Source organism: Alosa alosa, chromosome 7 (genome assembly GCF_017589495.1).
Source record: "Alosa alosa isolate M-15738 ecotype Scorff River chromosome 7, AALO_Geno_1.1, whole genome shotgun sequence".
NCBI lineage: Eukaryota > Metazoa > Chordata > Actinopteri > Clupeiformes > Clupeidae > Alosa > Alosa alosa.
Window position 1 is genome coordinate 30,751,353 of NC_063195.1, and position 11,114 is coordinate 30,762,466.

Genomic DNA, 11,114 nt, shown 5'->3' on the forward strand with positions numbered 1-11,114 from the left:
TTTCTTTCCGTATTCTGTAGGTCTCATAACAACAAGCTACAGTCAACAGCTTCTTAGAGTACACCATCAATAAGCTTTCTAAGAGAAAATGAAAATCTAAAAATGAAAACAAGAATGTGGTCTGACAAGTCAAACCCAATGGTGAATCCAGGTTGTCTCCATCTACTCCCCCCCTCTCTCACTCACTCACATGCACACACACACACACTTACAGCAACTAGAAGCCTTTTTTCTGTTACACACATGCACACAGAGATGGAAAGTTCCTCCCTCGGAAGTTCCCCGTCTGAGTTTTGGGTGGGCAGCAGCGGTGTTGCGAGGAGAGAGGACCACGGTTCCGATCCGTCACCGGGTGGGTGACCACGGTGGCACCTGCACGTTCCACTCCAGTGGAAAAGGGAGATCTGTCTGTTTTTTTTTTTGTTTGTTTGTTTTGTTTTGTTTTTTCCAACTGGGCCACTGCTGTTTTTGTTTTCTTTTTCCCCCGCTCTCTCTCTCTCTCTGTCTGTCTCTCTGTCTCTGTCCCTGTCCCTCCCTATCTCTGACTGTTGCTCTGTCTCTTCCAGCATTCCTGTTGTTTTCCACCCCCTCTGACAGCTAAAGACTCTGATCTCCTGAAGCTGATGAAGCTTCGCCCCCGTTGGGGCCTAAGGACCTGGCCTGTACTGTTCATTTGTGAAGCCGCGCCGCCCAGCAGACTTTCTGACTGCTGTTTTATTGTTGTTTTTTTTTTTAGTTTTGTTTGTTTGTTTGTTTTTATTAAACCTTTATAGTGGCTGTACTACTTCATCTGTACAATCACAAACCAGACTGCAGCTCATTTCTCCTTCGACATCCAGCGTCAATGTCACGGAGTAGAAAAACTTTTTTAAACGATTATTTTTTGGGACTTCTTCAATGACGGTCAGCCACAGAGCGGTTTGTTTTTGAGAACGAATCCTGATGTTCTGTTTCCAGTGAGGCATGTTCATATTGCCCAACAGTAGCCTACAGAGAACGACCGAAGACCAACAACCCCTCATGTATCTCAACCCTGTCCTGTTTATTAAGAAAAGTCAACAATGACCATTTTTAGTTTTTATTTTTCTTTCTTTGTTTTGCCGCTAAAAACGGACATGTTGATATAGCAGGAGTCGGGCTGGGGTTGGGGGGCAAGAGATATGGGAGCGGGTGGGCGATCCTCTTGGTCTTAAAAGCCAATGACCGGAACCAACATTTTGTAATTGAAGACATTATCCAATAAAATACCACAAGCATCTCCAAACCATTTCCTCAAAAACAGGAGGAATGCGTAAAGGACCGGATGTTTCTAGAAAAACCATAAAGGGTATATGAAACCTAAATGTAAGGGCAGTAGGAATGGAGTGTACAGGGAGCAAGCGGTCACATGGTTTTTCCTGAAGTCGGTAGACCACATAACGGTTTTAATTGTTATGGTCTTAAGTACCTGAAAGAGAAGCAAGAAGGCGGGGGTTGGGGGTTGTTGTGGTCAAAGACTGTAAATCTGCTTGGGTGGTGACAATTGTATAACATTGGTTTGTAGAGACGTTTTTATGAGTTCTTTTGGATTTTTGTCATATTTTGGCCATTTTCTAATCTGTGAATGGTGCTTCTGCACTGTTTTTGGGACATTTCTTAAACCTACTCGGGTCTGCTGAAATTGAACCTGTTTTTTTAAGAAGCAAGACCCTGTGTTCAGTGCAGGACTAAAGTACCGGCGTTCAGTTGACAGTATCAACACAACTTTTCTTTGTTGGGAAAGCTATGTGACCTTTTCATGGTTCTGTGCGAAGCTCAAACAAATGCTCTTCAACTTGTCTTGTCCAACCAAGCCCTTGTACACGTTGAATATTTGAATTTTAATATGGCTATTGATACTCCCAAGGTCACCATTTTGAGAAAAGCACCTTGGTTCCTTTTGTTTGGCCTTTTTAAAAAGGAGCAGTTGTTGAACTGATTTTACTTTTTTACTGATTTGAAGTAAACTTTGCATTTAGGTGAAATTGCCCTTTATATATTAAAAATGCTGCATATTGTGTGCATTCTGATTTTAAAGAAGGGGGTGGGGTTGACTCGTAAATGAGTTTTGTAAAGAAACATAAAAATTCACTCCGCGTCACCACGATACCTTGTATTATTTATTCATATCTATGGAACTTTTCATTTTGAGTAATGTCAAAAGGCGACAAATAACGGGAAAAATACTATCTATGTTTTTAACAGATTGTGGCAACTCTAAAGAATTTTTTGTACTGGATAGGACATTTCATCCTAGATAATAAAAGTAATGTTTTGACATCATCTTTTTAAAGTTGTGTACAGTCTCTAGTGTTGTCTTTTGTATCTTTGGAGTCATTCTCTGGGTGCAGTTATTCCTCCAGAACTGTTAAGCTGTAAAATTGATTTGTATGAGGTTATGTGCAAGGCCACTTAATGCAGTCGCAAAAGCATTTAAAATCCCCTTAATTTATGTAGTCATTTGGCAAAAGGCACACTCTTGAGGGTTCCTTTTTTATGGGGTGAAAATGATTCCAGACTTTGGGTTTTTAATCTTCATCCATCACAATGTGCAACTAGAAAAATAGTGTCTGTTTTCCACAGAACATCAGTGGCTGTAGCATGTTTTTTATTTTTATTATGTGTCTCAACATGGGATACTCTTGGTCATCTCTGAATCACTGCATAGTTTGTAGAATTTTAAATCTGTTGTCCACCTTCCAAAACCAATGGCCTTAAGTTGGGTTTTGCTGGGCCGGAGAAGGTGCTCATGGTCAATATAAATCATATTTGCTGCTGTCCACTTCCCATTGGCAGCCACAAGTGTGGCTCCCGTGCAACAGATACATGTGAACGTGTCCTCACACACACACTAAGTGGATCCAGATTATGTCAGGCACGAACATGATGACCACCACATCCTCAACAATGTCCCCCCCTCTCCTCTCCTCTCCTCTCCTCTCCCCCTCCTCTCCTCTCCTCCCCCCCTCTCCTCTCCCCCCTATCCCTCTCCTCCCCCCCTCTTCTCTCCTCCCCCCCTCCTCTCCTATCCTCTCCTCTCCTCTCTCAGCCCCAGCTCATCCCCGTCACCCTCATCCCTCTGTTGGCCTCATAGTCTCCAACTCCTGTTTGTCACACAGGAAGGGCTCATGGGTTCTCGAAAAGCTCCCTACACACACACACACACACACACACACACACACACACACACACACACACGCTCTTCAGGCCCCCATCAGGAATGTTCCCCTGCTGCGCTGGTCGTGGAGATGCACAGCTAGAGCCCCTGCTTCCTGCCAGCATCACCCGCGAGCGCAACGCTGATCGCTGATAGACACTCGGCTCGCTGGCCTGGGAAAGGACTCGGGTGGGGGTGGGAGCCGGACGTAAGCAGTCCCCCCTATCAGCCCGGGTCAAACCGCACTGGTGTGTTACCCCCCAATTAGAACTCTGGGTTTGGTGCGCTATCTCGGGGGAGGATCTGCTGGGAGCATAGCAGCACAGTAATTACTGCATGCTCACGAACCTTGCTCTGCTTAAACCCCCTCTGTAAGTGTGTGTGATGTATGTGTGTGTGTTTGTGTGTGTGTGCGTGACTTCTGGTCGCATGTGAGACCATTCCCACACCAAAATTATGGTCTGGGGCTATAATCTTATCAAAGTCCATCAACATAGCTGGAGTAACAGCATGGAGGAGAGAGAGCAGATTTGCATGGTGGAGACCCTTCCAGATCCCTCTCTGCATGAGCAGGGCCATTTCAGGGGGCTTTGCACATTTTCAAAAGTGTGTGTGGGGGACAAAAAAGAAAGTGCGAGTCTCAGACAGTGTTAGAAAAGAAGAAACCATCAACGTTTATTATATATATTTATATATCATTTTACAATAAATCAACATGTGCAGCTGCAGTGCAAATGACGAGCTCCAGAGCCCCAGGAGCGCGGGCTCCTATCTGGCCCAGGGGAACGAGAGGGGACGCCTGGGGACCGTGTCCTCCATGCCAGGGAGACGGAGGCTGCTGGAGCCCCCCCTCTCCTCTTTCCTCTGTGATTAAAGCCCTTTTGGCCTCAGGAAGGGCGGACAGGGCAAAGGCTCTGGTTCTCACTCTCACCTTCCTATCCCCCACCACCTCTCCCCGCGTTACCATTTACATAACCCTCCTCCCTCTCTCCATCACTCCCTCCATCCATCCCTTCTTCTTCATCTCTCTCCCTCCTTCCCTCCAGTTTCCCTCAACTCAAATACCTCCTTTGAGTTCCGAAGGGTTTCTTTGTGCGGGAGGGAGATGGGAAGGAGTGTGCGCGTGCATGTGAGAGTGTGTGAGAGAGAGGGAATGGGGTGCGGGTGCATGTGAGAGTGTGTGAGAGAGAGGGAATGGGGTGCGGGTGGTGTTTGGTTGGTGGGGGACGAGGACAAACATGGTGCCGTAGGTGGCAATACCTTTCCCTTCCCTGCTTGGCCCCAAAGCCCCTGGATGGTTTCTTTACCCCCCCCCCCCCTCGGTTGCCTTCAAGCGGCCAGGTGCAGAGGGGATCAGATTACACCTAGATTAGATTTACGGCCTTCCTCAACACACACACACACACACACACACACACACACCCTCAATACAGTTGTGCCCCCTCCATACACACACATACACCCATAACCTCCTCACTCTCTCCTTCCATCTGCGTTTGAAGTGGAGTTTTTTCCTGCGAGTGAACATTTCAGGGTGGCCACTACATTACATGTTGTCGAAAGGGACCTTCTTGCAAAATGGAGTTGTAGTTTTTTTTGTGTAGTTTTTTTTTCCCACCACTTTCGGGCTTGTCCAATTCTCACCATCACCATCACCTAGAGTCCTCTTTGCCCTCATACTCTACCTTCAAGACACAGCTTTACGCACACACACACACACAGACACACACACACTTTCCTCTAATGTAACAGTGCATTTCCTGGATTCTGATAGGATGCGTAAAAAGAACAAAACAAAAGCAGAAGGCAACAGCAATTTGACAGGAATAAATAAAAGAGCTTTGTTGTTGTTGTTGTTGTTGTTGTTGTTGTTGTTGTTGTTGTTGTTCCTGCATGAGAATTCCCAGCTCCCCTCAGACCAACAAGGTTATGACCAGAGGATCTTCCCCACCATCAGGCACTCACAGTCCTAGTTTCGCCTTAGAAGTCTCAAGTAATCTCTAATAATACACACTAATACCTCCAGAGTATAAAATAATAGCCATCATTCAGACAGTGACCTGGGCTTAGCATCTGGAGAAGCTGGACATTAGGATAGAGTTTTTGTCGCTCTATGTATACTTATAAGATCTTCCTTCCTGGGGGGAGCAAGCCAACTTTTTACATTATATCTGGAAAGTGTTATTGTTTTATCTCTTTGAATATCCTTACAATAATGCCTTTAAATACCTGGATAGCAATGTGATCTGAAACGTTTTTGGGTTTTTAAATAAAACCTTACAAAACTTAAAACCTTACAAGAGTAAACTGAGCGAAAGTAAAATTGGATGTTGTGTCTGACCAATGACACTCACACTGTCTACTCGACCAGGTATTCTCCCAAAGAAGTCAAGCAACAAAACAAGCATTTTACAGCAAGCAAAACCTCTGGCTTAGAGTCAACTACTAATGCTCAATTGGGACATGTTCCCTTATCTCCTTTCAGACAATATTGTGTGATTATGATGGATTTTGCTTTTTTTAAAGGACCAAAAGTCTTTTTTTTTTCTCTCTACACCAAAGCTGCAATGAGTCCTCCTGTGCAGTTGGCGGTGCTGGTGAGGTGGCTCCGCTCACCGGCACTTTGAGCGCATGGCCTCTTGGGTCTTCTGGTGCCTCCTCTTGTTGTACCTCTTGACGTAGTTGTTGCTCCGCAGCAGGCCGTCCCCAGGCTTGAGTTTGCCCCCAACGATGGCCAGGAGATCACTGGGCAGGTGGCGCCGCCGGTGGTAGATCTGCCCCATGACGACATACCTGCTCCCTGCCGAGAGGAACACCAAACACATCTGATTTTACCCCACTGAAACTGCCCTCAGCATTTAATGCTCTGTGTTGATGTTGTCCAGTGTCAAGGTACTGAAACTGCCCTCAGCATTTAATGTTCTGTGTTGATGTTGTCCAGTGTCAAGGTACTGAAACTGCCCTCTAATGCTGTGTTGATGTTGTCCAGTGTCAAGGTAAACCAGAAAAAAATGCATCAGGAAGAGGATGTGGCCTACTGGTGTCATATAAAAAAAAATGAGTTTGTTGCTGTTTCATTTCATAAAAAACTGTCCTAATCCTGCAGGGAACGTTTTGTTTAACTGTCCAATGTCATCATTTAAGCCCTGGAGAATGGAACTAGATCAAATAATTTATGGACTGGTTCCTCAGTCCAAAATGGCCATTCTGCCTTAATGAGGTGCATTTATCTGCCCTTTTTAAAAACAATGAAACAGTGAGATATGAAGACAGCATACAGAGGTTGTAAGACTGATGGTTACTAGTTTCCAGTGCTTAAACTGAAAAATAATAACTGCTGCCAGACCAGAGTTTAATTCATCTGGTTTTGGCCTGCAGGGATCTTGGCAGCAGTGGACCCCATGGAAACTTACCCAGTTTGAAGTCTGGACAGGGTTTTGAGCACTTGAAGGTGTCCAGAACTAGGATGCGGACTTTGAAAAAGTAGCTGTCGGGCGTGACGTACAGGCGGCTCATCTTGTAGAAGCCATCGCTGTTCACCAGGAGGGTGATGAGCCGGATTCCTCGCCGCAGGATCTCAATGTTATGAACAATGCCGTTGATGGCTGACATGAGAAGAGAAACCATAGTGAACTCAAGTGTATATAGATTTAAGATAGCTTAAGTGGTGTTGATTCATAATTACTACAATGATATAAGTATGTATGCCTAAAGTAATAAACTGTATAATATCAATAGAATTAAAATGGAAAGGGAGGATGCATCAATAAGGCAATACTTAGTTCCTGTTAAGTCTGTACACCTAAGGCTTCATATAGCTTATGATTTTATCAAACCAATCTATGCATTTGTTTATTGTGAGGGAAACCCTTTGGATTCATGCTTTTTCATTTATCACAACCACAGTTGTTGGCCTGAGCTCTCAGAAGCAGCTCCTGGATCCTAAGAGTTTTGGCTCAGGTTTTTAATATGGTCCAATTTGACTAAATCAGTGATTCTATGATGCCAGTGAGTCTGTGAAGCCACAACTGTTTTTGACATACTGGCAGACTCTGAGTGATGAAGAGTGAAATTTGAAAACAGCATAAATTACAGAAATACAATTGATAACATGAAAGGAATAAATTGGTTTATGGCCTTACCAAACTCGCTGTAACAGTAATGTTCCCTCTCGTCTCTCTCCTTTCTGCATTCACTCAAACAGACGGCATCTTGACTGAAGTCTGACTCTAAGGGAATGGAAAAAAGAGACGGTGTCCATGCGTGCGTGCCATTGTGAGAGCCAGAGAATCATTCCTATGTTGTCGCCAGGCCAAAGCTGTCAATGCGGTGTCATTATAAAAACCGAGGCGTTGCATTCCAGGCTCGTTGAGCCCACAGGGGACCTTTTTGATATCAGATCCAAATTCCAGTTAACTACTATATCACAACCCATCTCATCCAGGCATATTTAGAATTCTTTTTTTTCCCCCTGATAGCCTAATCTCATGGTTTGTGAAGCCCACAAAGGGCGCATTCAAGCAAAGGCAAAACCAGCAATTTGCGGATCATGGTGCAATTAAACTAACCATCTAGTTTCTGCAATCTTTTTAGCCATGATTGCTTCCCAAACCCTTTGGTGATTAGTTAGAATGCGCAAAGGACGCACTGATGCGTGTGGCTCACCTCTTTTAAGGATGTCGAAGTGGTACAGCAAGCTGGATGAGCGGCGGTTGTACAGCACAAAGGGTCGGGTGTTGTTTAGATTGCCCCCGGTCGTAAGACTAGACTTCCCTGGACGGTTCTCCTCGGGGTCAAGACGCCGGTTTGGGGGGTCTCGGTCTTTCCGCGTGTTGGAGGTCGGTTGCGTGTTACGAGATCTTGAATTGTGGTTGTTGTCAGTGTCACTTGGTGGTGGGTTGTTGTTAGAATGATGTTCACTCTCCGGGACGTTTTTATGTGTACGGTTCACGGTAACAGCTGTGATTTTGGGGTGCAGTATAGGAATGTGTCCGCGTCCATCCCCTCGGTTCTTCTCACTGTTGTGCTCAACTGGTAAACGGTCCGCTTTCGAAGCCTTTTTGGTTTTGCCGTGTGGTCCCAGGCGAGGAATAGGCACCAAGTCAGTGTGCTTTGGCCACACTCCAGCAGGTAAGGGGTGAAGTGTGTATTTGGGGTCTCCGGATTTCTTGGTTTGCCCCAGCAGCTCGTTGATTGGCAATGCAAGGTCCTTTCCACCTACTCTACTGTCGTTCTGTGGTGGTTCGGACTGTCCGCCATGCCCTGTCTTTTCTGGCGTTGTCCCAATTAATGAGAATAATTCTGCGGGTGCGATACAGACATAGCCCAGGCTATTAGTCCACACCTGTCATCTGTCACTAACGTACCAAAACAGTCGTTCACATTGTTTTACTTCTCATAGAGATTTAAGACCCTGTAATAAACTGTAAACACTGAATAAACTCAATCAATGCAAATATCAATGCATGCAGCCCACCTTCTTCAAAACATTAATCACTGACCACATGCAAATAAATAAATTGTATAATTTGCCATATCCGCCTGTCTATAATTGCAACAAATAATCATCTCGGTTAACTATACGCCAACATTGCATATTAATAGCCTAACTTCTTCAAACTGGGAAAGTAAGAACAGGTTAAAATTGTATGTTACAATGCATGTGTTAAGCCTACCATTTACAGTGTGTTCCTCCGCTGTAGAGAAAGCGAAGACGATCAAAAGGAGCAAGAGTAATCCGGTCATTGTAGAAGTATGCCCTTGTTAGAAGTCAGCTAGTGTCTGGATGTCGACTGCTTTATATGCCTCCGGGTAATTCCCATGGAAGGAGGCGTGTCGCCTAGTAATGTCTTCTGAGACATAGGTACACATTGAAATGATCGTAGGGTGGGGAAGAGTTTGAAGTAGACTACATCAAAAATAAATAACAGCAAGACTGGGCTATATATTTTATCACGTGGGATGTGCGATTTTAACTCATTCATGCATTTTGGTTAAAATGATCCACAATTATGATGTTCTGTAAATTCATGTCTAAATTGTAACTGCCCAGGCATGTGGACACATACAACAAATGAGAGTAAAATAGACTAGATAAATCGTAAAAACGTCTTTTTTAGTTTGTCCTAAAAATACAATAAGTCTGCATGTGTAAGGTTAAAGTTCAAGCAAATACTGTGCTATTCTGTATCATGTTTGTTTGTTTATTAATGTTTAATTATAATATGTGTACATAGATTGGGTAAACAAAGCTTAATGTAAAATGTACTGCATGACATCCAGGGGACAGTTCCATTCTGAAAATATAAAGACTTAGTGTCTACTCTCATTGTAGTTTTACAAAACATGCTCATCACAACTGTGCATACTAAATTGTTAAACTTCTTGAATAGTTGTTTTTTGACAAGCCTGAAGCAATGTTTTTTTCTTTTTTTGCAATTTTGTTAGCAAAAAACAATCAAATAATGTTTGAAATACAAGAAAGTACTGCTGCTGATAGATACAGTCCTGGATTTGGAAAGCTCCACCACGAAAAACTAATCCAAAATTCAGTTGTCTTAATTGTCCACTAATGAACCACATGCATGAAAGAGTTTCACTTTGACATTCGGCAACTTTAAACTGTTGCACTCTTATCCTCCGGTAATAGTATTGATTGATGGAGCAGCCTGTTAATTGCTACCTAGGGTCTCCTCTGCGTTGTCTCTTGAATGTTATTCTTCATTTTCAAAAGTAATTTTGAATAGGAGCGTCTGCTAAGTGCATCATGTTTTTGCCTTTGTTTATGTGAAGTATTTACAGTTCAAATAGAGTGAAATAGGATAGAAATGCTGGAATGACATGTCACTGAAAATGATCATGATGATGATGATGGTGGAGTAAGGAGACATAACGTGACTTTCAGTTTCCTGAATTTGACCAAAAACTGCCAACAGGTTGAAATAAATGTATATTCATGTATATGTAGTCTAGTAGGCTACTCTTTGTTTTTAGGGTTTAATCTATGACTTATCCTCGTGTGACTCTTATCAAGACATTTATAGTTAATATTTGGTTGTAACCAGGTTATCTGCCTGAGAAGAACGTTGAGTGAATTACATGCATTTCTTTTGAAAAACTGCCCCCTACCGGATAGCCTACACAGCAGCCTACAAGCGACGTAGCTCCAAGGAGACCACCTCAATTACAAAGGTGTGTAGTCCATACTTTTCTATATGAACGAGGTTAGACGTCATTAACTGAACTACTAGCTACCATGAACCTAATATATCCTAACCTTGCCACTTGATGTTCACTGAGTGTTTACAAAAATCTGTGTAGGCTATGCATGGTTTAGCTAAAACTTTAACAGTAAACAGACTCAGAAAGGAAAATACAATGTTGACTCAAACCAACTCAAACAAAGGTAAAGAAACATTAATAGCTGTTGGGTTTTTTTTTTTTTTCTTTAACAAATGGCAACGTTGACGGTTGAATTCACGTTTGCCGGGGCAGCAATGAGTAAATGCAGTAAATAAATTTCCTATAGATTTAAAGATTTAAAACATGTTCAATAAACGACCCAGATGGGACTCGAACCCACAATCCCCAGCTCCGGAGGCTGATGCCTTATCCATTAGGCCACTGGGTCATCACGTTCTCAATGACAGGAAGTTCGGTTTAAAAATAGCCATAGAATCACTATCTCGATTTTCTCTGTGTCTGCTCTGAAAACCTCAACCATACCGAACCAAATCATATAGGTAGAGTAGCCTACGTGATGATGCGTCTGAGGTTATTTAAAATGCTTTGCAAGCTGAGACGCTCTTGCTATAATCACTCTAAGCAGGGTCATATTTCATCTCGCGATAGTACAGGGATAGTCCGCGAGACATTTCAAACAAAGCCAATAGGGTGGTGCCGAGGGTGCTTGTACTCGAATCGACCAATGAAATGTGCG

At 43.4% G+C, this 11,114-nt stretch overlaps 2 protein-coding genes and 1 non-coding gene across 3 annotated transcripts in view; 1 reads left to right on the plus strand and 2 right to left on the minus strand.

Moving 5' to 3' along the window:
- Positions 1–1,138, plus strand: part of LOC125297212 (nucleosome-remodeling factor subunit BPTF-like) — a gene marked incomplete in the record, with an annotated part of 40,351 nt that extends 39,213 nt beyond the window's left edge. The window contains 1 exon segment of the mRNA XM_048247408.1: positions 21–1,138. Coding sequence (XP_048103365.1) covers positions 21–57 — 37 coding nt within the window.
- A 3,361-nt stretch (positions 1,139–4,499) lies between these two features.
- LOC125297914 (UPF0450 protein C17orf58 homolog) lies at positions 4,500–8,932 on the minus strand. Its single transcript, XM_048248475.1, has 5 exons — positions 8,851–8,932; positions 7,841–8,476; positions 7,318–7,404; positions 6,589–6,780; positions 4,500–5,975 (listed from the first exon to the last, which is right to left on the minus strand). The coding sequence occupies exons 1-5, from the start codon at positions 8,918–8,920 to the stop codon at positions 5,788–5,790; spliced, it is 1,173 nt and encodes a 390-aa protein (XP_048104432.1). The 5' UTR covers positions 8,921–8,932; the 3' UTR covers positions 4,500–5,787.
- A 1,800-nt stretch (positions 8,933–10,732) lies between these two features.
- Positions 10,733–10,805, minus strand: trnar-ccg. Its single transcript has one exon. It is a non-coding gene; the product is annotated as a tRNA-Arg (tRNA).
- Between the last annotated feature and the right edge of the window lie 309 nt (positions 10,806–11,114).